Source organism: Nomascus leucogenys, chromosome 14, assembly GCF_006542625.1.
Source record: "Nomascus leucogenys isolate Asia chromosome 14, Asia_NLE_v1, whole genome shotgun sequence".
Classification (NCBI taxonomy): domain Eukaryota; kingdom Metazoa; phylum Chordata; class Mammalia; order Primates; family Hylobatidae; genus Nomascus; species Nomascus leucogenys.
The window spans coordinates 48,830,065-48,855,627 of NC_044394.1; the positions used below are offsets into that span (position 1 = coordinate 48,830,065).

At 45.4% G+C, this 25,563-nt stretch overlaps 1 protein-coding gene across 5 annotated transcripts in view; it reads right to left on the bottom strand.

The window, feature by feature from the left end:
* Window positions 1-1,820: 1,820 nt before the first annotated feature.
* Window positions 1,821-25,563, bottom strand: part of KIAA1211L (KIAA1211 like) — a 141,692-nt gene continuing 117,949 nt past the window's right edge. For 4 of the 5 annotated variants that reach the window (XM_030827228.1, XM_030827230.1, XM_030827231.1 and 1 more), the window contains 3 exons: window positions 5,314-5,501; window positions 4,082-4,226; window positions 1,821-2,646 (listed from right to left, as the gene is read on the bottom strand). In XM_030827228.1, coding sequence (XP_030683088.1) covers window positions 2,504-2,646; window positions 4,082-4,226; window positions 5,314-5,501 — 476 coding nt within the window. In that variant the 3' untranslated portion in view covers window positions 1,821-2,503. The remainder of the gene's footprint in view (window positions 2,647-4,081; window positions 4,227-5,313; window positions 5,502-25,563) is intronic. The other variant, XM_030827229.1, reaches the window with a different exon arrangement.

A 25,563-nucleotide genomic window follows, 5' to 3' on the forward strand; every position in this document is an offset into this window, starting at 1 on the left:
TGGGGTTTCACCATGTTGGCCAGGCTGGTCTCGAACTCCTAACCTCAAGTGATTCGCTGCACCAATGCTTTTTAAAAATGGGGATGTTGGCTGGGTGGTGCGGCTCATGCCTGTAATCCCACACTCAGGGAGGCTGAGGCAGGAGGATCGCTTGAGCCCAGGAGTCCAAGACCAGCCTAGGCAACATAGTGAGACCCCATCTCTACAAAAAAAAAAAAAAAAAATGGAAGATTAGCCAGGTGTGGTGGTGCACATCTGTTGTCTCAGCTACTTGGAAGGCTGAGGTGGGAGGATTGCTTGAGCCCAGGAGCTCAAGGCTGCAGTGAGCTGAGATTGCTCCACTGTACTCCAGCCTGGGGGCAAAGCAAGACCCTGTCAATAAAATAAAATAAATAAAATATAAAAATGGAGATAATACTCGAAGGTAGTGTTTAAAAGCATGGGCCTTGGAGTCACTTTCCAGGTGCATACCTGCTGTGGGATCTTAACCTCAATGTGCCTCAGTTTCCTCACCTGCAAAGTGGACATAAGTACCTACCCTCAAAGGACTGTGCAGAGGATTCTAAATTACATATGAAATACAGAGCAGTGGCTGGCTCAGTAACTGCTCCCCCGTCTTTCTTCTTAGGAAAACCAGGGCTGGTAATTCCTTGCAGGCTTTTACTATCTCTGCTGCCACTCTGGACTTCCAACATCCCCAAATTTCGGCCAACGTCTCAGCTGGTTACGACAGAAGGGTCACCACCTCCATGCTGAAAGTGGCAACTGCAGGGCCACACCCTAGCGAATTCTCCCAGTGTCTTAAAAATGGCACCCTTCTAACTCACCAGGCATCAGAGAGAATTAAACCAAGTCCTCAAATACACAGAGAATATCAGCATCTGCTTGAACAAAACCAAACCAAATACTTTTGATCTTGCAGAGAAATCTGCTGCCTCAAAACGGTTCATCTGATCATCTGCTAAGAAGAAATGATGGTTTGGGGGTAATAATAGCCAACATAATTTTTGCCAGTTAAAACAATTCACAGACGCCTCGGCTTTGGAAGCAAGACTAGATGGATGGAGTTCTTGTGTTGGAGCATATTCACCATGGAATTCAGTGTTGACGTTCTCTAAGAGAATGCAATTAGTAAATCAATTTGGTTGGGAAAAAAACTGACCCAGGACTTTCTCAGTAAAGGTAGGCTCAATCAATTTGTGTAGTACTAACAGCTAGAAAAATAATATTCATGAAGATGGAAAAGACAATAGAAGTAGCAAGGCCCTAGGGTATATAAAATCAAATTATAGTATATCATGAAGTTGTACTGATTCTGATGGCTAAATGCCCCCAGCTATACGTACTCCCATGGAGATTACCTTGTTCAAAGGAACAAATTGGAACTATTTTAAGCAGTAAAGAGGCATTATGTAACCAAAACAATTCTGAGATTTCAAATATGTTTTCCTTCTGCCTGGTTTTTCCACATTCCACATTCATGGGTCATACTGGCGATGCACTGGCAACCCAGCTTTCAACAGAAATATGCAGGTTCGATTGATTAGATGCTAAAGAATTATAACTTCTAAGGAAATTTTATATATTTAGTATGTTGTACTAAATAGATGAAAAGAGTTAAAACCCTACATTACCGTCTGTTTTCCAAAATTCTCACTGGGGAAAAAAAAACCCTAAAAAACTCAAACTCCACAATTAACCCAATTCAGAATTTTAAATGAGGCATGTATGAGGCAAAACCCTATTCACTGCATTTAACTCAGTGCTGGAGGATGTTCTCTAAATCTGAGTAGAAATAACATTTACACTCAGAACAGAGGCATGTTTGAAACATTTTATTAAACAGGCAATGCATTGTGCAGTGGTTAAAGACACAGATGCCTAGTGGAAAAGTTTAAAAATTATTTTTGGAAACAGTCTATGAATTGATGAACCTGCCATGTTCCTTCATCTCCTTCTCAGAGTGGCTGTCTTTAGGAAAACAGATTGTTTTATAGCTGCTCTTGGAAACGGCATCCCTGTTTTGCCATGAATGTCATGCCTCATAGTAAACATGAAAGAAGACAGGATCCACAGGCAAGAGAGCGACCAGAGACATGGGCTGATCTCAGCTGGAAGCACAGATGTCCCTTCTCCTAGAAGCGCTTCTCTTCTGGCCTTTGCTGGGTGTCCTATTTATGTGTCCAATTTCATTTCTATTTTCTTCCTTGTCTGAGGCTTCTTTGTCAAGGGAATTCTAAAAGACACATTCGTACCTTTGGGCACAGGAACTGGTTCCTGGACTTTTTCAATGTTGTTCTTGTTTCTGGGCCCTTTGGCCCAGGAGTATGGCTGGGTTTATCCTGTTTGTTTTGCCTGGTTCCTTCCTCTTCCCCAAGTTCGTCATAACTTGATGATAAAATCAATCTTTAAGTTTCACAGTTTGTTTGCCACAATATACTGGCAGTTTTTAACTAAGTGGCTTGTCAGGGTAGTGGACATGCTTTATCAGCACACTGCCCACCTATTTTATAATCTGGGGCATGTCACTCCAAGCTTGAGATTTCTTTCTGGCAAGTTCCATCCAGGATGGCTGATCTGTACTGGCATAACTGGCTCTCTTCAGCTGATGCAATTCCTTCTCCATTATTACTGCAGACTGAGCTGCTTGGAAGGGAGACAAAACAAACACAAACATGGGCAGTGACTTTAATTTTCCCTTAAGCCTCTAGTGTTTCTCCAACTAGACATCGAGGTCTTAACTGTGTTCTCGAACATAAAATTCAATAATATGTCAACATGTAAGGAAGATTTGGGCCTAGAATATGTCATTTATGTGATAAAAAGACTTACGAGCAAGCTCAAACAATTCTGGTAATGCAATGAGGTGAGAGAGACTTTGGAAATAAAATGGCAGGAGCTCTACAGATGGGCTGCACAACAATGTCCCTCTGCTTAAAACTACTGAACTGATCTGTGCACTTAAAAATGGCTAAGATGGTAAATTCTGTTATGTGCCTTTACCATAATCAAAAAATATAAAAATTTATATATATATATATATATATATTTTTTTTGAGACATAAGTCTCACTGTGTTGCCCAGGCTGGAGTGCAGTGGTACAATCTCAGCTCCCTGCAATCTCTGCCTCCCAGGTTCAGGCAATTCTCCTGCCTCAGCCTCCCGAACAGCTGGGATTACAGACATATGCCACCATGCCTAATTTTTGTATTTTTAATAGAGACGGGGTTTTGCCATGTTGGCCAGGCTGGTCTCGAACTCCTGACCTCAGGTGATCTGCCCGACCCAGCCTCCCAAAGTGCTGGGATTATAGGCGTGAGCCATGGCGTCCGGCCTAAAAATTTTTAAATACTGATACATGCAACAACAAAGGCATATCTTAAAGATGCCATGCTCAGTGAAAGACGCCAGATATAAAAGGGCACATACGTTAGGATTCTATTCATTAGAAATGTCCCAAAAAGGCAAATCTATAGAGACAGAGTAGATTAGTGGTCGCCTAGAGCTAGGAGTGGGAGTGGGAAGTGACTGTAAATGGGCATGAGGTTTCTCTTTAGTGTGAGGGAAATATTGTAAAATTAGATTTTCATCATAGTTGTGCAACTCTGTAAATGCATACATGCTCACTGTCAATATACAGTTGTCCCCTGGTGTATGCAGGGGGTTGGTTCTAGGACCTCTCCCACCTGCATATACCAAAATCTATGAATACTCAAGTCCTGCAGTCAGCCCCATGGAACCCGCACATAAAAAAAGATGGCCCTCTGTTTTCTCAGGTTTCACATCCTGAGGATAGGATACAGGTAATTTTCCATCTGGGTTTGGTTGGAAAAAAGTCAGCATTTAAGTAGACCTGTGCAGTTCAAACCCGTGTTGTTCAAGGGTCAACCTTATACTTAATGAACTGTACACTTAAAATGGATGAGTTTTATGACACGTAAATTATATCTCCGTAAGAGCTATGTAGAAAACTCAATGTGGCAAGTAATTTGCAAAAACCAAACCAAACCAAAACTCAAACTGCAGGAACGACCCAGGAAAATGATTTCAAAGTATGTGGTAAGGTTTGCAGATTTCATACCCAAGTTCTGATGGGACAATGAGATTCCTCTTTGCAGCCCCTCCTTGAGGTTGAGCTTTGCCCCCTGCTTCCGGTCCACAGTGGGCTTCACAGGGGTTATCAGGAAAGACTTGCTGCGGACAAAGTCAGCTTGCTTCACAGGCTCCTGTTGGGACATAAGACACATGCTGCCAAGTTACCAGTGATTCAGACAGGGGCAAACACAACCAAAGTGAAGGAGCTGCAAAGTTGCTTGTCCAAGATGCCTGCGCTGCTGGCACTTTCTCAGGAGGGCGCCCTGGTGTCAGCTCACTAACACTGAGTGGTCAGATGCTGGCGCTCAGACCAGTATGCGGCCTTATCCTGGCACACACGTGCATCATGGCTTCCTTCCTGTCCCCACACCTGGCCTCAGTGCCAGATGGCAGGGATTCCATTTGAAAGTCAAGATTTGTTTAGAAATCGTTTTGTGATTTTTATGATAGTTGGTATAGTTATAGATGTCCCAAACTGGTTACTATTTGTTTTCTAAATTCCCCACGCCTGCATGAGGGTCTTCAAGTCTGGGTATAGTTGAGGTTCTGGTTAAAACGAGGGGAAGCAGGTCGTACTGCAGGCTCAGGCTCTCTTCCCCACATGGCTGAAACACACAGATTCATCGTGGTGCTATTGGGGGATGCAAAAATTGCGAGTCTCGGCCTGATTCTAGGCATAGTTGTTTGGGTTGGTGAAAGCTGCCTTCAGTTCAGAGTACAAAATGGAACCGCAGGTTCCAGCCCTGCAGCCCCAGGTGAGGAATGAGGAGCTCTAGCATGTGGCCGGTGGAGCAGCAAAGAGCAGGGCTCGCTCCTCACAGCATGATGAGCTGGGATGGAACTGTTGACATCACTGCTGTGTGTCTAACTCAGAAGTTATTTTAACCTCCTTCCATTTTTCTAGATGCAGAGCTGCTGTGTTGCCAAGGAGGCAGGGAGTAGAGAACTGTCTGCACTGCCTAAGTGATTCATGTGCTTCTCTGCATCCCCAACAGCTCAGCATATGCAAAGGCAGGCAGAATGCTCCACCATGGAGGTTATGATTTGGCAAGTCATTTATTTTGCTTCATTGGCCCTCGACCACACATCCACAACCATCACAGGTGACGGTCCCTGTGACGCCCATGCAGGACATGTGGTCCTTACGGGGTCCTTGCCCCAGTCCCAGCTGGCTGCTCCCTCCTGCACCCACAGAACGGAAGTATTTGCTCTAAGCACCTGGGCTCTCTCGGGCACCTTGGCTTGCTTTCCTGGTTCAGACTTCAGGGTCCGTGCCCCAGGCTTGTCTTCCTGGTTGGGTGGCTGGTCCAAGGTCCCTTTCCGCTTCTGCCGAGTGATGGTGATCCAGGGTGGCACAGGCTGCCCATCAGCCCCAGGCCCTGTTGCTGCAGGCGGCAGACTCTTTTCTGTTGGGTAAAGGAACAAGATTACAGAAACAGTCCTATTCCCTCTTCGGTTTCACCCTTTGTGTCTCCCGCACAGAGAACACTACTGCTTTGGTTCAGGGTTGCAGGGGGTCTGGGAGAGGATTACTTTCTTTAGGGGCTTTGTTTTCTTATTAAAGATGCATCAGAGAGATTATGCTCCTCTAGTCTGAGCCCCCCAAAATTAAATGCAACTGCTTCTATAGGGTCGGTGTGTACTTTAAAGCCAACTTCCTCCTAGGAATCCTTTCTGGAAGGAGATAAAAATAAGTACACAAATAGATAAAATTTCTTTAATATAATCCTGTCATTTTGGACCAGTATGTACTGGTCCAAATGCTGATTCCTGCTCAAATGCTGTAGACACACTATTAATCTCTTGTCTTCTAAAAACTGTGAGCATAACTTTCCCTTTCCGGAGAGAGTGACACCAAAAACCGGTCACAGTTGCTTTCCTTAATGTTCTGGAGAGAAAAGAAATAGTGCCTTTGAAACCACATAGAGTTGGCCAGGTACGGTGGCTCATGCCTGTAATCCCAACACTCTGGAAGGCCAAGCGGGGGTGGATCACCTGAGGTCAGGAGTTTGAGAACAACTTGGTCAACATGGCAAAACCCCATCTCTACTAAAAATAAAAGAATTAGCCGGGCGTGGTGGCACATGCCTTAGTCCCACCTACTTGGGAGACTGTGGCAGGACAATCGCTTGAGCTTGGGAGGTGGAGGTTGCAGTGAGCCGAGATCACGCCATTGCACTCCAGCCTGGACAAGAATGAGACTCCGTCTCAAAAAAAAAAAAAAAAGACACCATATGTTTTGTTGAATCTCCTTCCATATTAACTGTGCTTATCTTTGGGTGGTGAAATTGTGGGTCATTCCCCTCCTCTTACATTTCAACTCTTCTGTATTCATATTTTCTACGATAAGAATTTATTACCTTCATCAATAGAAACAAGAAATCTGTGGATTAAATAAGTGGCTTTTCTTTTCTTTTCTTTTTTTTTTTTTTGAGACAGGGTCTCACTCTGACACCTAGGCTGAAGTACAGTGGTGCGATCAAGGCTCACTGCAACCTCTGCCTACCAGGCTCAAGTGATCCTCCCACCTTGGCCTCCTGAGCAGCTGGGATTACAGTCACGCACCATCATGCCCAGTGAAATTTATAGAGATGGGGTCTCGCCACGTTGCCCAGGCTGGTCTCGAACTCCTGAGCTCAAACAATCTGCCTGCCTCAGCTTCCCAAAGTGCTGGAATTACAGGCGTGAGTCACCTCCCCTGGCCAATAAGTGGCTTCTTACAGGTACAACAAAAACATAGAACCCAAGGTTCCCCATGAGCCTGCTTCTAGATGTTTGCCTGCCACAGGATAAAACAAAGGCTGAAACTGATCTCCAACCACCTGGCACCTCTCCTCAGTTCCCTTCTACACAGTGTGCCTGAGTCAGCTGGGTGACAACAGCACTGTTTCACAGCAACACATGCATATGTCCAGGAGGAATTAATGTCATTGTTCTCTGTGGCCTGATGTATTCCACCCCTTGCTCTGGTGTGCAGAGGATATTACTCACTTTGCCTTTGTTTCTGCTTCCAGTTCAGGCTGGAATTCTTTTCCCTTAGTGCCCTGGTCAACAAGGAGGTACATGCGGGGTGGCCACTGCTTTGCAAGCTACTGTCTCTTGCTGGGGGTGAGAAGAGCCTTCAGCCTCACACACCCAGGACCTCCCCGGAAGCCAGGGACGGCTCTCACTCCTTTTTCTGGCTGCTCCCTGGGGCCTCCACCTGACTGGCCCCCTGGGAATCATGCTCCACCTCTTGGACTCATCCTACCCCTTTCCTGACTCTTCAGTCTCTCCCACTAATGTCTTCCCCGCAGCTTTGCAGAATGCTTGGGTCTTCCATAGCTTGAAAGAAGTCTCCACGGAGCCTCACTGTCCCCTGAAGGCCCAGTTCTCCCTCCTCCTCTACCCTTAGCTCAAATGGCCTCTGCCTATGTCTCGTCAGCCACTTGCTGAACCAGACACGAGTTGACACCACTCCTTCCATCCTCCTAACCACCCAACCCCAAATCCCAAGGTCAAGCCTGGTCCTCAACCTGCTTCACCTCTGCAGCTCTGATGTGGCTGCACATCCTCTCTGGGGGAGCCTGTCCTCCTGGAGCATCCCTCCAGCCTCTGAGGCCCTTCTCCAGGTCCTTGTCTGACTTTTGTTCCTAACCTGGAACTCCTGCTTGCTCCTGACTCTCAGCCGTCATTGCTTCCTCCCAGCGTTCTCTCTTCTACTCCTGATCCAACAGGCAGAACTGCTGAAATTACTAATACTTCCTAGTGTACAATCCAGCCCTACTTTCTATTCCTAGCCAGAGCCCAGCATTTTTCTATTCTCCTGTTTCACCTTTCTTTCTTCTTCCCATTCATTCAGTGTTTGCTATGAGCAAGGACTACCTTATATTTGAGGTGGGAAAATAAACAACAAATTGTTCCTTCAAAAAGCTCAAAGTCTATTTGGGGAGACAAGACACAAACAATTAACTGTGGTAGAAACTGGAAAATGCTAAAATTTACAAAAGGCTATGCGGACACAGGGCCTAACACTGGTGAGTAGGAGTAGGGGTGCCTTCTGGTTGGGATCTGGAGAACAATCTTCCAGGCTGGGGTTGGGGGCAGGTGGAGGAATTGTGTAAACCAGCCCCAAGGAAGGGTCTTTTCCGTCTTTTTTCTTTTTCTGTCCATAATGGGGAGCTGTGGGGGTTTTAAACCATGGGCTCACTCTGGAGGTTGTGTGGAGAATCAGTCTGACTGTGGAGGGACGAGAGGCTGGGAAGCTAGGAGGGAGGCTGTGGCCACAGCTCAAGAGAGATGACAAGGGCTTGGATATCTTGTTTTAGAATCCTCCCTGCTGGTTCACCGGGGTCCCCAGACACTACCTCCTCCATGAAGTCTGTTCTGGTCAGTCTCTCAGCTAAGTCCTCTGTAACCTCTTGAGACACTTGCCTCACTGTGTTTGGTACTAGACAGGTTTGCTAGCTGACCATCTACCCAACTGAAGTATGCCTTTGGTCATAAGCATTTCTTATCTACCGAACAAACACATGCCACAGACTATGTACCAGATACAGTTCTAAATGCTGAGCTTGGCAAGAGGTAAATTTTCCTTTCCTTATATCAAGAGCATGCTGGCAGAATTCCATCCCAAGCACAGAAGGGTCACCTGCTGCTGCCTGTCTGTGGGGTAGGAATGTTTCCAGCTGTACTGTGTATGTGTTTAAGCATGTCTGTATTCACATGCAGACCCACAGGAGTGGGTGGGTGCCCTGGCTGGGCCAGGCCATGCCGCTGTGGGATAAGGCAATCTGCAATAGCAGCGTCACCAAGCAGTGGGCCAGCTTATGACCACACTACCATTTCTCTCCTTTTTGGTTCCTGCCTCTTTCCCTGCAACTGCTGGTCTTTCCTTTTATTCTGTATTCTCTTCTTTCTCACCTTTTTCCTTGTCAGGAATGCAAGAGGGCCCTTGTAATCTCCAGACCCTGTTACAGGGAGTGTCCAGGGCCACCCTCATGGGCAGAGGAGTGCAGGAATGGCAGATGGGGTCTAGACACCAGGAAAAAGAGAGAGAACCCACTCCAGCTCCTTAATGTAATTCACAGATGCCTGAGATTCCACCTGGAGCCTCTCAGCAGGTAAGCTGAGAAAGGGGTGATGGGCTGAGCATCACCTTCCACAGTGCTGAGCCTCAGAGAAGCTGTGCCTTTGACCCCAGTGAGCACAGGCAGAGCAGCTGTGTGATGAGCCACTCTGCTCTGTGGCAGGGGCCTAGGAGGCCTGTCCGAACTGTATGCTCACCTCCCGTGCTTGGCACCCACACTGGGAGTGCAGGAGCTCTGGGATCTGTGCCACACTCCACCTGGGGAGGGCAGGAGAAGGGGCTAAAGCCCCTGGCAATGTGCAGGGTAAGGCAGGCTTCAGAGGCCAAAGACCTTACAACATGACCACTCAAGCATGAACATTCAGGGTTAAGGCTGCACCATAAAATAGCTTGAGATTAAGCATGTTCAAAATGTCATTAATCCCGGGATAATGTAGATGTGGCCCCAGTTCAGATAAATCAGTTGAAAACACTCCTTTGTTTACCTCTTCCTGCCTCCATACACAGACAACCTTAATCTCCTGGGGATTTGGCTAAAGACTCTGACATCTCAATTTCTCCTCTCCAACTGGCAGAGTTTAAGCTGTGAAGTGTGCCTGGGTTTGCAACAAACAGCCCAGGAGCATTTCTCACAGACCAGGGACCAGCAATTCCGGGTCTGTTTATCTGCGTGGTCACCTTTGTGGATTGTGGAAGAGCCTGATTCCCCATGCAGCTGCCCTGGGAGGAAGGGTAGCAAGTTTGGTTTGCTGCAGAGCAGATGCAGCATGACATCTCTGAAGGCACAGTACATAGGGTGCAGGAAGCTGGGACAGCCACAAAGCTCCCCTAGTTTAACTCATAGGAAAACAACTTTTGATCAGAGAAAATATGTTGTCATTTAAGGATAGGATTCCTTCAAAGGAGCAGGTGGTAAGCTTGCTCTTCTCCAGATTCTTCCTTCTCCTTAACATGGCCCTGCAGTCCAGGATTGATTCTGAAAAGGACATTGCTCCAGCACTAACTTCTGAGGGCTCCTGTTCTTGGGGTTGGGCTCAATGGGCTGTGCTAATGAAGAATGCTTCCTCCCTGGGGCCATGGCAACAGAGCTGCTAATGATGTGGCCCTGGGGCCTGCAAAGCTAGTTTAGGGCCTCAGGCTAGTGCTCTTGGGCAACTTCCAGGACCTCCCTGAGACTCGATTTCAGTGTAAAATGAAGGAACAGAAGTCTCTACACCTCCCAGTCTGACTGTAACGATTCCATGAGATAACCCACTGTCTACACCTCCAGCTGTGGTTATGAAGATTTCTTGACATAACCCACTACCTATACTTGCCAGTGTGGTGTGAAGATTCCATGACATAATCCATGACCTACGCCTCCCAGTGTGGTTGTGAAGTGAAATATCCACTGTCTATACCTCTCAGTGTGGTTGGTGAAAATCAGGTGAAATATCCACTGTCTACACTTCCCAGCATGGTTGTGAAGATTCTGTGAGAGAATCCAGGGAAAGCCCTTAGTGGTGTTAGTTGCTGCCACAATTGCTGCTGTTGTTATGTGGTTGTTGCTATTGTTGTTATCATTGTTCCCCCTGGAGGAGGGGTGGAAAATTTTGGTCAAACCTTACCCTGGGGCTGATGGAGACCAGTGAGCCATTCTGCCATGACAACGAGCCCTGTGGCTGTTGTGATAAGAAAACCACAGCAAGCACTGGGTTGCACCCCAGCCTCTTGCAGGGCCAGGCAGCCAGGCTGACTCTTGGCTCCCTGAGAACATCATCCACGGGTTCTAGCAGACCATCTCAATGCTGTGTGTGCCAGTCTGCCTGAAAGCCCTGTAAGGGCAGGCGCCTCATCCTGGTCACGTCTGCCACAGCGTGTGAGAGCCAGCGGGTCCGATCGGAGCTGCCCTGCTGCTGCTGCATCATGGAGGAGCCTGGCCCAAGCCACACGAGTGTGCACCGCAGTCCCGCTATCCACAGCGGCACTCTCTCCTCCATGCACACGCTGTGTGTTACGGCGAGCCTGGCCATCCTGGATGCAGGACACACTGCCCGAGATGAGAGCCGTTTTCATCTGCATTCCCAGGAATCACTCTTAAAATACCCCCTCACACAGAACTCTCCTGTAGGAGAGAACCACAAAATTTTCAGACCCACATTTGGCATTATTACTGAGCTATCTGTATTTGGGAAGATCTAAAATGAACCATTTCAAAAATCCTCAATGTTAAACCATTTCGAGAGATGTTGAACTACACCTACGTGGGACAGATTTGTCTCATCATTTTGACTTTCTGATTGGTGATGGTTAGTTCTTTTAGTGCCTATTAAAATTCAGCCTTAAGGTATTGTTTTTTTCCTTCAGAAGGACTTCTGTTATGACCAGTTGAGGGGGCCAGGGTGGCACCCCAATGGTGGGCCACACCACGTATGACACTAGGGATGCAGCTGTTAAGTCTGGAAGCTGAGGGCTGTCAAGGACAGTCTCCTGAGAAGCAACGAGCTGTGGTACAATGTAAATTCCCAGGTTGCTTGCCTTTTGGCCGAGGATATAAAGCACAGGCTCTGTCTTAAGGTAAGGCAACAAGATTTCCAGGCCTCTGAAAAATTTGGTATATGGTGTCCTTTCTGAAGCAGCAACTTTTTCAGCCTCCCGAGTAGCTGAGACTATGGGTGTGAGCCACATGCCTGGCTTATTATTATTATTATTATTATTATTTTTATTTTTTTTTGAGATGGAATCTTGCTGTGTTGCCCAGGCTGGAGTGTAGTGGTGCCATCTCGGCTCACTGCAAGCTCCGCCTCCTGGGTTCAAGCAATTCCCTTGCCTCAGCCTCCCGAGTAGGTGGGACTACAGGCGTGGGCCACCATGGCCGGCTAATTTTTTGTATTTTTTAGTAGAGACGGGGTTTCACCATGTTAGCCAGGATGGTCTCGATCTCCTGACCTCATGATACACCCGCCTCGGCCTCTCAAAGTGCTGGGATTACAGGCATGAGCCACTGCGCCCGGCCATGCCTGGCTAATTTTTTAAATTAATTTTTGTAGAGATGGGGTCTCGCTATGTCACCCAGGCTGGTCTCAAATGATCTTCTCACCTCTGCCTCCCAAAGTGCTGGGATTATGGGTGTGAGGCACTGCACCCGGCCTGATGCAGCAATTTTTAAGAAACTTTTTCTTTTTATAACATTTCTTTCTTGTTCATAGAAGTACACAAGCATATTGTACAGATTTAGAAAGTAGGTAAAAGTATACAGGAGAAAAAAGCTTCCCATAAATCAACAACCCAAGGGAGCTGCGTGAACACTTCATACTTTGGCATATACTACTTCCAATTTTCTCCGTTATGCTGTCATCCTAAAAATGCACATCAACAGCTCATTCCCAGGTCTTCACAACATTCTCTGTGGAAAAGAGGCCTGAGTTTGCTAAGACTTCGGATCTAAAGTGGATGCATCATCGCCATTTCTCACAGCCAGCTGAAGTTAGAACAGTCACTGTGCCTCGTTGCTTCAACAAATAGAGCAGCGGTCCTCTGCTCTGCCTGCCTTCCAGGTTCACTGCCACAGCCCTGGTTGACCTGGTGGAAATGGGACCTGTCTACAGACACTAAGAGGACTTCTGGGGCAGAGGTGGGCCCCAGGCCCTGGGGACACATGGGGCCACACCACTGCTGCAGGGTTTGTCAGGTTTCCTAAACAATTTGAGGGGTTTTGCTTTTTAAAAGCCATTTATTGAGCTGTTGTCAGTCTTGACTCACAGGCTGCTCCTGATCAATACATGCTGGCAAAGTCTACAGTCGCTCATCATCATATCTGTCCCAGAGCCAGGCTGTGTGATCTCACTGAGGAACTCAGGGTGGTAATGCTCAACCAAGTCTTCTCAAAACCGTGCTGAGCATTCTGAGACTGAGCAAGAGCTTTTCACAGGGCAGGCCCCCACTGTTAATGGTTTGAATTTCCCAACTGATGCTCAGAAACCCGCCTTCCCCTGGCCTACATATCTCTTTTCACACAAGCTTCAACTCCACATGGCAGAAAGATAAAAGCCACTGCTGCTTTAACAGCCCTGGTAGCACGCTTCTATCATAAAAGGCGAGGGAGTGAGGGCCCGGAGGGGCCATCTTCCCCGGTGAAAAGGCTGAGGGAGTCAGAGAGTCTCCCAGTGGCAGCATTTATTTACGAGGGCCTCATATGGTAGCATATTCATCATGGTGTGGGGTGAGTGTCCTTGTCCCAGGACAGGAGTTTGCTCAGGTCCCCATAGTAGAAACTGATGTGAGTTTTTCCCAAATGGGGTCCTGGGGTCTGCTTTGGTTGTTGTCAGAGCCCCTACTATACCTGCTTTGGGGATCCATTGCTCACAGGTAACATCTGTGAGAAGGCATTCATAAAGAAAAAACAATTGTGAGTCACATCTGCGTTTGGGTGTGTGGAGTGAGGCCAGGAATCTGGCCAGCCATGTGTATTCGGGGCACCCCAAGGGGCAGATGCCTTACCAGGCTCTTTTCCTGACTACAGCTGCCCAGCACTTGGCATGTCAAGACTGGCAGACATCCCAGGGTGGCCTGGTCCAACCTCCACATCTCATAGTGGAGACCCTGGGGAGCCAGGGCCGGGCTCAAGGGCACAGAGGTGTCAGTGGAGGAACTGGACTGAAAGCACACTTGCTAAACTGCCGCTGTCTGTGCAATTAAAGCTAGCCTCTCGGCAGGAGGCAATGATCGGTCTACCTCCACAGAGACAGCTGGTCTCCACTCCCAACCAGCTGACATAACTAGGACCTCACAAGGATATGGGGAGGGAAAGGCACTGTTATTTAAAAATAACTTTGAGCTACAGCACATGATTGAGAAACAGGTGAAAAATTATTCTACTTACACTTTGAAATGTACACAAACGCCTCACCTTAGATTCCTTGTCTCCCCACCTCAGATCTCCAGGAACTGCTGGAATTCTACAAGAACCATCTAGGGTGGCCAACAGAAGAGTAAGTAATCCATTCCAGGAGCGGCTATTGTCCTTGGAGCTCAGATTTCCCTTTCTCTATTACATCTGGGCCATCTTCACCCACCACTAGTCAGGTAGGGAAATTTCTCCCAACCAAAGAAATGTTCACAGCTAAGGTTTATTCCATCTTTGTCTTCAGAGCAGTATCATATTCATAATGACCCTCACAGCCCTCCTTGCAATGTAAGGATATTTTCGATCCCCATTTTAGATATGGGATCACAGAGTCTTATGGAATAAAGTGACTTGTCCAGGGTCACTTGGCCAATATGTAACAAGTCTGGGATTTGAACAGAGACCTCTTGATCTCTAATCTTCATTCACTACATCACATACCATCTCTTACTAAGAGGTATGACCTCATGACTGTCCTATAAAACCACTTCCTCTCCATTTTAACTTATTCATTGAGTGGCAAACAACAGCTACTCAGCCTTGGCACTGCTGACATTTTGGGCTGGATAGGTCTTTGTTGTGGGGAGCTGTCCTGTGCACTGTAGGATACTCAGCATCTCTACCTGCTAGATGCTGGTATACCTCCCTTCCCCACCCTATCACAGCAGTGTCAATCAAATATGTCTCCAGGCACTGCCAATGTCTGCTGGGGCCCATACCTGCCCCAGCTGAGAACTGCAGTGCAGCATGACACTGGGGAGTGTGGGCTGCAGTGAGTCTATGCGGCCTCCACCTCTCCTCTAGTTTACTAGCTACATGCCTTTCTGCAAGTTCTTTAACCTAAGTTTCTTATTTACTAAATAGGATTGTTGTTGAAAATTAATGCGTAAAGCATTTAACGTAATACTTGGCACTTAGTAAGTGCTCACTATATGTTAGCTATTGTTGTTATTATTTACCCATTTACTGAGAGGGTAAATCTGCTGCAGACCCCGACTTCAAGAAGCTGATAGAGGGAGGCAGGCATACAGGCATACAGGCAGAAAGGTGAAGTATTATGGTGCCTTGACACTCAAGCCATTTTTGGGAAGAGCACAACCCTTACAGGGTCTTAGCAAGATGCTATTTGCTAATGACAGCCCTGAAACAGTGCTGCCCAGTAAAGCTTTGTATAATGATGGAAATGCCCTCTATGCTGTCAACCAGTCATACGTGGCTCCTGAGCTCCTGAAATGTGGCTGCTGTGACTGAGGAACTGCATTTTAATTTCGCTTACATTTATATTTAAACAGCCACGTGCAGCTACTGGCTCTGTGTTAGAGGGCGCAGACCTGGAGCCTCACCACTCCAAGTGTCGTCCATGGACCAGCAGTGCTGCCATCATTCCAGACGTACTGGGTGGGAAGCATCACCTTAAGCAGATTCATAAGCACTCCTAAGTTGGAGAAGCGCCACTGTCCTAGAGTCTCAACATTGTCCTAGTATCTGAATATTGGCCACACATTAGAACTACCTGGGCAGCCTTTAACACTCCCACTGTCTGGGATTCATCCTGGGCAGGCCCACCAAATCTGTGGGGGTGGACTTCCAGGTGACCGCAAGTTGCAGCCAGTGTTGCCAACCTGTGATCTTGATGCTGCTCTGACCTTCTGCCCAAAGAAACCCTGAAGAGAGAGCTCACAGTATGTTGTCCGCTCTCTGGGGACAACAGTGCCCAGCTGACCAGATGACCCAGTTCTTGAGAACTGAGCTGACATCTGCCCCCTGCCCCCAGGCTCTGGTAGATACTTCTTTTAACCAGCCAGTGCCCCTGGTCCCCAGGACATCTACCCCCAGGGCTGCCCATGCTATGGGTCCACACTGTTGCCACCTCAGACCTCACCTCCTGGCACACCCTTGGCCCTGCTCGGAGGGGCCTGGGACACTTCCTACTTGTCATGAAGATACTATCTTCTCTTCTTCAAACCTATTTCTCTCCTGAGCCCTCGGGTGAGTACACACAGGGTCTCAGCCCCCCCACATAAGGTTAATGGCTGCTGTGGAGAAAGCCCTGAAGCCGGCCCTCTGAAATGGCACCAGTGCAGCTGCAGGGGATGGGTGGCGCTGCTTATCTGCTCCTGGGAGGTGGGCTGCACCTGTGCAGGAACCAGAGCACTGCCCCTGCAGGTTCTAGAGAGAGAAAAACACTGCCCGATCCTGGTCTCCCACGGTCCCCCATCCCAGGTAGAGACTGTAAGACTTCCAGCACCTTCCCAGTCCTCAGGTACCAGCAGTCACCATGGTCACTTTTGTTATAATCAGTTTTAATTCAGTAATTAAAATGTGTAGCCTCTGGGTGAAGTCAGGTTATGACTCCTGAATGCAGGGTGTCTGAGTAGGGGTGGGACTCCTTTCCCAGGGCTGAGAGCTGGGGAAGAAGGAAAGTAGGGAGATCAGCAGGACTCTCTGGAGCCTTACAAGGTTTTGTCCTGCTTGGGCCTGGCAGACACTTGAAACTGACACTGGGGGATTCCCAGCCACCACTGGGACTCTGGCTGTGACCACTTCTCACTGTCCCCTTGTCCTCTTGTCTGGCTCCTCAGGTGGGGCTCTGGGAGCACAGGTGGGTCATGTGGTGGTCCTGTCTGCCCCATGCCCACAGGTGGTCTGAGTCCAGCAGCAGTCCTTCATGTCTCCCAACTGCAGGGCACACCTGTCCAGCTTCTAAGAAGTCCCATGGAAGCCATCCTTGCAGATTCTGCATGAAGGAAGTTTCCTCTGTGCCCTATATTCTGAGGGTGGGGGTGGTGAGTGGTTGGTGACTCCACAGATACGCACATGTGCTCTCTGGTATCTTACATCTCTGCATTGGTGCCTTAACCAAAACTGGGACAAGGAGAATCCCATTCTCACACAGCATTCTGTGCAGCTGAGATGAGAATATTTTAGTACATGTTTAGGAAAGTATGACTGTACTCTATGAAACTGTATCACATTTTGCAGTTAAAATGCCTTTGCTGCCCTATATGCTGTTATTACGAATAACCTCATTATATAAAGGAGGAAATTAAGACTCAGAGTTTATGAGACTCAACTTGCTCAGAATCCCACAGCCCCTGAGAGGTGCTCCTCAGAGTAAACCCCACAGATCCACACTCTTCAATCTTATCATCCAGCCCCTGCCTTGCTCCTTCATCCCAGCACCTGGTCATGCAGACACAGCCTGGTCCAAGGATCACCCACTGCAGGCTAGGAACCCCAGGGCATGGGTATGGGTGCTCAACAGAGGAAGAAAAACCCTGGAAGTTCTCAAGGGCTCAGGATCTAGTTCAGGGGTCGGGTGAAGTATGCTCAATATGGGCAGGGGTGTGTACAGAGTGCCAGGGAGCTGGTATCAGGGGCGGGGCTGCAGGAGATGTCGGAGGGAGTGAAATGGCAGACAAACTTAGGCAGAAATGTTTGTTTTAGCCAGAATCTAAAAAGCCTTAAATGCCTTCTCTAGGAGTTTGAATTTTATTCTAAATATAATGGGAAGGCATTGCGAATTTTTAAAGAGGAAAGCTCCATGGTTCCACCCACGACCTGGGAAGAAAGGGTAAGAGAGTTGGAGGGAGGAGGTACTGTGGGTGTCAGGTTAAAGATGAGGCTTGCATGGGGACGTGGGAGGATAAAGACGCTGCACATTAGGATGACCAGAACTTGCTGACCAAGGTGAACATCACGATTGGCATTTTTCATCCATCAGACTGGAGGAAAAAACACACTGACGACACTTAGTGTTGATGAGGGGGTGGAGAAATAGTCTCTATTCTGCTGGAAGAAGTGTAAACCAGTACAACCTTTATGGAGGGTAATTTAAAGTTGTCTATTAAAAGCGCACATGATCTGAGAACCTGAAAATCCACTTTTAGGAATCTATCATAGAGAAACAACCGTGTGAATACATAGGGATTAAAATGGACAAGAATGACTACTGCAGCACTGTCAGCAAGAGGGAGAAAAGCTCAAACAAGCAGAATGCCCCCTCAGGAGGGGAAGTTAAATAAAATACAGAACACATACAGTGTAGCCCTTAAAAAGAAAGAGGTGAGGCAGTTCACTCTGATAAAAAAAAAAAAAAGTCCATGCTTTACTGTGGAGTGAAAGTGCAAGCCAAGATGTACAGCATTTTTGTGATTAAAATAAAAGGATCCATGTGCCTAGATCTGCATGCCCATCTTGCTGTGGTTATGACCGCAGTGTTCAAGGGAAACAGGATGAATCTGGTAGTGCAGTTCCCCCTGGGGAGTGGGATTAAAGAGGTTCAGAAAGGGGTGGGCAGGAGGCCACTATCCCTTTTTTTTTTTGTATTTAAAAATTATTCTGGCTGGGCGTGGTGGCTCATGCCTGCAATCCCAGCACTTTGGGAGGCCCAGGTGGGCGGATCACGAGGTCAGGAGATAGAGACCGTCCCGGCCAACATGGTGAAACCCTGTCTCTCCTAAAAATACAAAAAAATTAGCTAGGCATGGTGGTGCGCCTGTAGTCCCAGCTACTCGGGAGGCTGAGGCAGGAGAATTGCTTGAATCCGGGAGGTGGAGGCTGCAGTGAGCCAAGATCGCGCCACTGCACTCTAGCCTGGTGACAGAGCGAGACTCCATCTCAAAAAAAAAAAAAGAAAGAAAATTATTCTTACATTTATATATAGTAAAATTCACCCTTTGGTTGTACAGTTCTGAGTTTTAACACGTTTAGCTTCTTATAACAACCGTCACAAACAGGATACAGAATATCAACACCCTGAAGAATTCCTTCTTCCTTCCCCTGTGTAACCAGACTCTCCTCCTACTCCCAACCCCTGGCAACTACTGATCTATTTGTTCTCTGTCCATATATTTTTGCCTCTTCCAAATGTCATAGAAATGGAATAATTCAGTTTGCAATTTTGAAAGACTGGCTTTATTCACTGAGCATGCACAATTAAGGTTACTGTGCATATTGAGGATGGTTCATTCCTTTTGATGGCTAAGTAGTTTTTAATCATATGGATGTACCACAGTTTGTTTACCCATTCACCAGCTGAGTTACATGTGGGTTGTTTCCAGTTTTGGGGGATTATGTCATTTATATTTTTACTTTTGAGACAGTGTTGCTCTGTCACCCAGGATGGAGTGCAGTGGCACAATCTCTGCTCACTGCAACCTCCACCTGCTGGGTTCAAGCAATTCTCCTGCCTCAGCCTCCCAAGTTGCTGGGACTACAGGTGTGCACCACCACACCCTGTTAATTTTTTATTTTTAGTATACATGGGGTTTCACCATGTTGGCCATGCTGATCTCTAACTCCTGGACTCAAGTGATCCACCCACCTTGGCCTCCCAAAGTGCTGGGATTACAGGTGTGAGTCACTGCACCTGGCTGGGTTTTGGTGATTATGAATAATGCTGTTGTAGACATTAATGTATGACTTTTGTGGGAATGTACATTTCCATTTATCTAGGATAAATACCTAAAGTGGAATTGCTGGGTCATAAGCATATTTTTAATTTTATAAGAAATTGCCAAACTGTTTTCCAAAGTGACTATGCCATTTTGCATTCCCATCGGCCATAGAGATAACACTCTAATGAGAATTGCATTTTCTCCACATCCTCACCAGCACAATGGTATTATCAATATTTTTTGTTTTGGTTATTTTAATGGTTACGTAATGGTATCTCATTATGGTTTTGTGTTTCCCCAATGGCTAATGATGGTAAGCATATTTTCAGGTGCTTATTTGCCATCTGTACCCTTTCTCTGGTGAAATGTCTGTTCATGTCTTTTGCCCGTTTTCTAATTGGTTTCTTTTTTTTTTTTTTTACTATTGACTTTAGAGAATACTTTATATATTCTAAATACTGGTCCTTTATTGGATATGTAGTTTGCCTATCTTTTCTGGCAGTTTGTAGTTTGTCTTTTAAGGCTCTTAACTAGGTCTTTTGCAAAGCAAAAGTTATTAATTTTAAAAATGTCCAATTCATCAAATATTCCACTTTGGATGCTTTGATGACAAGTCTAAGATGTCTTTGCCTAGCCCTATATCCCAAATATTTTCTCATATTTTTTTCTAAAAGTTTTATAGTTTTCATTTTACATTTAAGTCCACGACTCCTTTTGAGTGAATTTTGTATATGATGTAAGACTTAGGTCAAGGTTCATACTTTTGCCTATGAATGTTCCTATGCTTCAGCACCATTTGGTTGTGATGTACAATTTGATAATATTTTGTTAAGAATTTTGCATCTAGGCCAGGCACAGTGGCTCATGCCTGTAATCCCAGCACTTTGGGAGGCTGAGGTGGGTGGATCACCTGAGGTCAGGAGTTTGAGACCAGCTTGACCAACATGGTGAAACCCTGTCTCCACTAAAAATACAAAAAATTGGCCAGGTGTGGTGGTGGGTGCCTGCAATCCCAGCTACTTGGGAGGCTGAGGAAGGAGAACTGCTTGAACCTGGCAGATGGAGGTTGCAGTGAGCCAAGATTGAGCCATTGCACTCCAGCCTGGGCAACAAGAGCAAGACTGTCTTAAAAAAAAAATTTGCATCTAAATTCAGAGATACTATAATATACTAAATTGTACATCACAACCAAATGGTCCTGAAGCATAGGAACATTCATAGGCAAAAGTATGAACCTTGACCTAAGTCTCACATCAACTACAAAATTAACTCAAAAGGGGTCATGGACTTAAATGTAAAATGAAAACTATAAAAATTTTAGAAAAAATAGAAAATACAGTATCTCTGAATTTAGTATAGTATACAGAGGGTCTATAGTTTTCTGTATGGTCTTTAATTCCAGTATTACAATCATGCTGGCCTCATAAAACAGGTTGGGAAGTGCTTCCCCTTAGTTTTGCATAAGATTTTGTATAATTGGTGTTATTTCTTCTTTAAATGCTTGGTAGAAATCGCCAGTCAAACCATGTGAAAATGGAGTTTTCTGGAAGGTTTTTACCTACAGATTTGATCACTTTAACAGATACAGGACCATTCATGCTATTTTTTAAGTTTGATAGTTTGTGTCTTTCAAGGAATTGGCCCTTTCCTTCTCATTTGTCAAATTTATGTGCATAGAATTGTTCATAGTATTCCCTTATTATCATTTTAATGCCTATGGAGTCAGTAGTGGCACTCCATAATGTTTGTAATTTGTGTCTCTTTTCCCTCAGTTTTTAAATCAACTTTATTGGCTATTTTGAAGAACCATCTTTTGGTTTCATTAATTTTTTTCTATTATTTTTATATTTTCATTTATGTTTGCTCTTATGTTTATTATTTCTTTCCTTCTTGCTTTGAGTTTAGTTTGCTTTTCTTTTTCTAGTTTCTTAAAGTGGAAGCTTAAATTACTGCTTAGAAACATTTTTTCTTTCTAATATAATTTAATGTTGAGTTTCCCTAAGTACCAGTTTATCTGTATTCCACAAATTTTGATATGTTGTATTTTCATTTTAATTCAGTGTTCTAATTTCCCTTGAGACATCCTCTTTGACCCATGGATTATATAGTGGTGTAGTGTTTAATTTCAAATATTTGATGATCTTTTTCATATTTCTTTCCAGGTATTTTTCAGATGTTATCAAATTCTTATTTAATTCATTAAGGGCAGAGAACAAGCTTTGAATAATTTCAATTCTTTCAAATTTAATAAGGGCTCTTTAGTGACCTAGAATATGGTCTATCTTCATGAATGTCCCATGTGCACTTGAAAAGAACATGTATTCTGCTGTGGCTGGTGGGCTGTTCTATAAATATCAATTAGGTCAAGTTGGTTGATGATGATGTTCAACCAACTTGACCTAATTGAAATATCCTTCCTGATTTTCTACCTGCTACTTTTCTTGACTACTGACAGAGGAGTGCTAAAGTCTCTACATCTTAGTATGGATTTATTTATTTTTCCTTTCAGTACTACCAAGTTTTTGCTTCATGTATTTTGAAGCTCTGTTGTTAGGGACACACACATTTAGTACTCTTATGCATTCTTGATTCACCAATATTACTGAAATTATCATTATATAATGTTCCATTTTATCACTAATAATTGTCCTTTTTCTGAAGTCATCTTTGTGTGATATTAATATATAGCCACTCCAGCTTTTCCAATTCTAAAGTTTCTATATTTATAGCTTCTATTTTTTTTTACAGAGAATTTCTATCTTTCCATTAATTCCAAGAGTACTCATTTTTACTTCTTAGAATGTGGCATAACAGTTGCTTTAAAGCCTTTGTCTAATAATTCCAACATTTGAATCCTCTCAGGGTTGGCATTTGTTGATTGCCTTTTTCCTTGAGAATTTTTTAGGCTTTCCTGGTTCTTTGTATGTTGGATAATTTTGGTTCATATCCTACAGATTTTGAATATTATGCTGAGACTTGGTCCTATTAAAATTCTCAAAAGGTTTTGCTGTGTTCATTCTAGTCAGTTTTACGCATGTGCAGCTCAGGGATGAGCCCAGAACTTCATACACACATTTAAACGATATCTAACTCAGATGTCTCCTTTCTGTAATCTCCACTCCTCAAGATTCTATGGCTAGAAAGCCAAGGTTTAGCCTCTCTGCACTGCAGCACCTTCTTGTGACTGGGACCACCTCAGGACAGAGTGGCAAGGGAAAGGAGCCTGCAGGACCCCCAACCACCATACCTGTCGCTGCTGTCTGTGCTAACACGGGGGTATAGCTTCATTATTGGGTTTCTCTGGGGGTAATGTCTAAAGAGTCAAAACAACTCTGACCCATAGGAGCTGCTGTGGGGAGAGGCAGGTACTCATTTGGAGTGCTCTAGGCTGGTGCATACTTGGAGCAGGGCTGGAAGGGCTAAAGGACCGTTGCCCTGCAGAGGGTATTGTTACCATCTTCAGCAGGGGTGAGGGGTGGGCCACTTCACTGATGACCCAAGATTAGGACTGAAAGAATCAAGAGTTGTGCCTCACAAGGGACATCACTCCCACTGCCACCAGGGCAAGTAGTTTCAGCTTGTTGTTGGCATTTGCCTGGCATAGGGATGAGAGAATAGAAAGAACTCCATCCTGCAGGGATGCTGCCGCCAAGAGGGATTTGCTGCTTAGTTGCTGGTGTTCACCTGGAGTAGGACCAAGGCTATCCAACAAGCTCTGTCCCATAGGGGCTGGTGGTGGGGGGGTGCAGTAGGATCTGGGCTAGGAAAGTCCCAGGAGCTCTGGCCTACAGGGGTTGTTGATACCACCAGTGGCAGAGCGCAGAGGTGCTACTTCACTGCTCACACTTGCTATGGAGTCACCACTCAGGTCCTGATCTATCTCCTCAGGCTACCAGCTCCTCTTACCTACCTTTCAGAGTCCTCTGATACTCACTTTATACATTCTGTATAGGGTTTTATGTTGTATCAGTGGGAGAGATGGGGTGGTAAGTGTTTATTCCATCTTGGTCAGAACAGCAAGTCCCTTTTTATGTCATTTTTAAAGCAGTAGGATTACAAGGTGATTTTACTATTGTTTATAGGCCTCTCAGGATTGTTCATATAAAGACATTTGTAATAATGCTGAGGTTTCTGGCTTGAGTATCTAGGTAGATGGAGTACTGAGAAAGAAAGAGAACTGTGCTGGAGGTGGCACTGACACAGTATTATGAATGCTGAAGTGTCAAGTCGCGGCTGCTCATCAGATGGGTAGATGGCTGATTGCTGTGGCCCAAGAAGTCAAGGGAAGCAACAACTTCAGGAAACAGGTGGGAATCTGTGATGTGTCTTGCACGAGGGGAAATGAGGAGAGGTCGCTTTGTACTGGGTGACATGCAAGGATAAGACACACATGATTGAGGAGCAGAGGAAAGGCAGGGAAACAGAGGTTACAGTGTTGATGACACTTGCTCAGAAGGGACTCTGAAGGGAAGGGCAAGACTAGAAAAAAAAATGCCAATGTGAGCAAAGCTGGTTTTCTTTAAGAATTCAAGACATATGTGGGTATATATCCAAAAGAACTGAAATCAGAATCTCAGAGATATTAACACTCCCTGTTCACTGAGGCACTATTCACAACAGCCAAGATGTGGAAACAGCCTAAATGTGTTTGGACAAACAAATGGATAAAGCAAATGCGGTGTATACCTACAATGGAATATTATTCAGCCTTAAAAAGGGAATTCTGTACTTGCAGCAACATGAATGAACCTTGAGGACATTATGCTAAGTGAAATCAGCCAGTCACAGAAGGACAAGTATTACATGATCACATTTCTATGTGAAATCTAAAATAGTCAATTCATACAATTGAAGAGCAGAAAGGTGGTCATTAGGAGCTGGGCAGGGGAGAGGGAAATTGGGGGCTATTCATCAATGTTTATAAAGTTTCAGTTATGTTAAGAAGAGTACCTTCTAGAGATCTGCTCTACAACACTGTACCTATAGACAACAATACTGCATTGTACATTTTAAAATTTGTTAAGAGGGTCAATCTCATGTTATGTGTTCATATCACAATAAAATGAAATTTTAAAAATTCAAGAGATAGGAATATATTTTTAGCATGATGCCAATAAAACCCCCCACAGCTTGTATTCTAACCCAAATGAATTTGAATATATCTGAACTGTGTCATTAAAAAAGGATGACAGTCTCTTTCAGTTCATTTCCTTCAGAAAATGGCTGTGACATACAAAGACAAGGTGGGCCAGAAAATGGCTGTCTACACTCCTCCGGCATCCAGCTACCACCTGCCTTCTCTGTGCAATAAACTCCGAGGGTCAGTCCCCTGTGCTCTTCCCATCTTTTGGGGCCAAGAAAGAGTTTGCATGGCAGGGGGACATTAAATATTTGTTGAAAAAAAGAATGCATGAATGAGTGAGTACTGGAGTCTAGAAAAAGAGGGTCAGAGACTGGAGTGTGTTACTCTGTCACCAACCCTGTCTGGAGGAATCAAGCTCAGATTAGCCAATGCTGGTTATCAAATGAGGTCCCCAGGTGAGAAGGGTGGTTTCTTGCGCTACCTTCCAAAACACCAACATGTGACCATGACTTTGTAAAAAAAATAAATCTCATACCCAGAAACAAGACAGACTAGAGGGAGAGTCGACTTAGGAGTGATTTTTTTTTCTACATACTTTCCGTGTTTTGCAATTTTTCCACACAATATTCTCTAACTCCTTTGTTCTCATTCTAATCCTGTGTGCAGAAGCTGCTTTATGACCTGTAATTTAGACTCTGGGATGGATTGAACCAACAGGAGGATGCATAATGTTCTGCACAAATGAACAAGGCTGATAACCCTGGGCCATTTACTTCCTAGGACAGATCAGCAAATTATGAACCAGGCCTATAAACAGGGCTCCTCTGCCTCGAGGAGCACAGACACATACTAAGCTTGCAGTAACCACTCCAGCACAGCCCCTGTGAGGCTCAGCCCCCTCGGCAAGCCAGGCTCCTATTTATTACAACCAACCACCATTGCATCCTTCCCTACTCCTTCTGCTGAAGCGTCCCTCCATTCCTTCAAAGAAGGAAAACAAGGTGTGGAAGAGAGGAGGAGGAATAAACCAGGT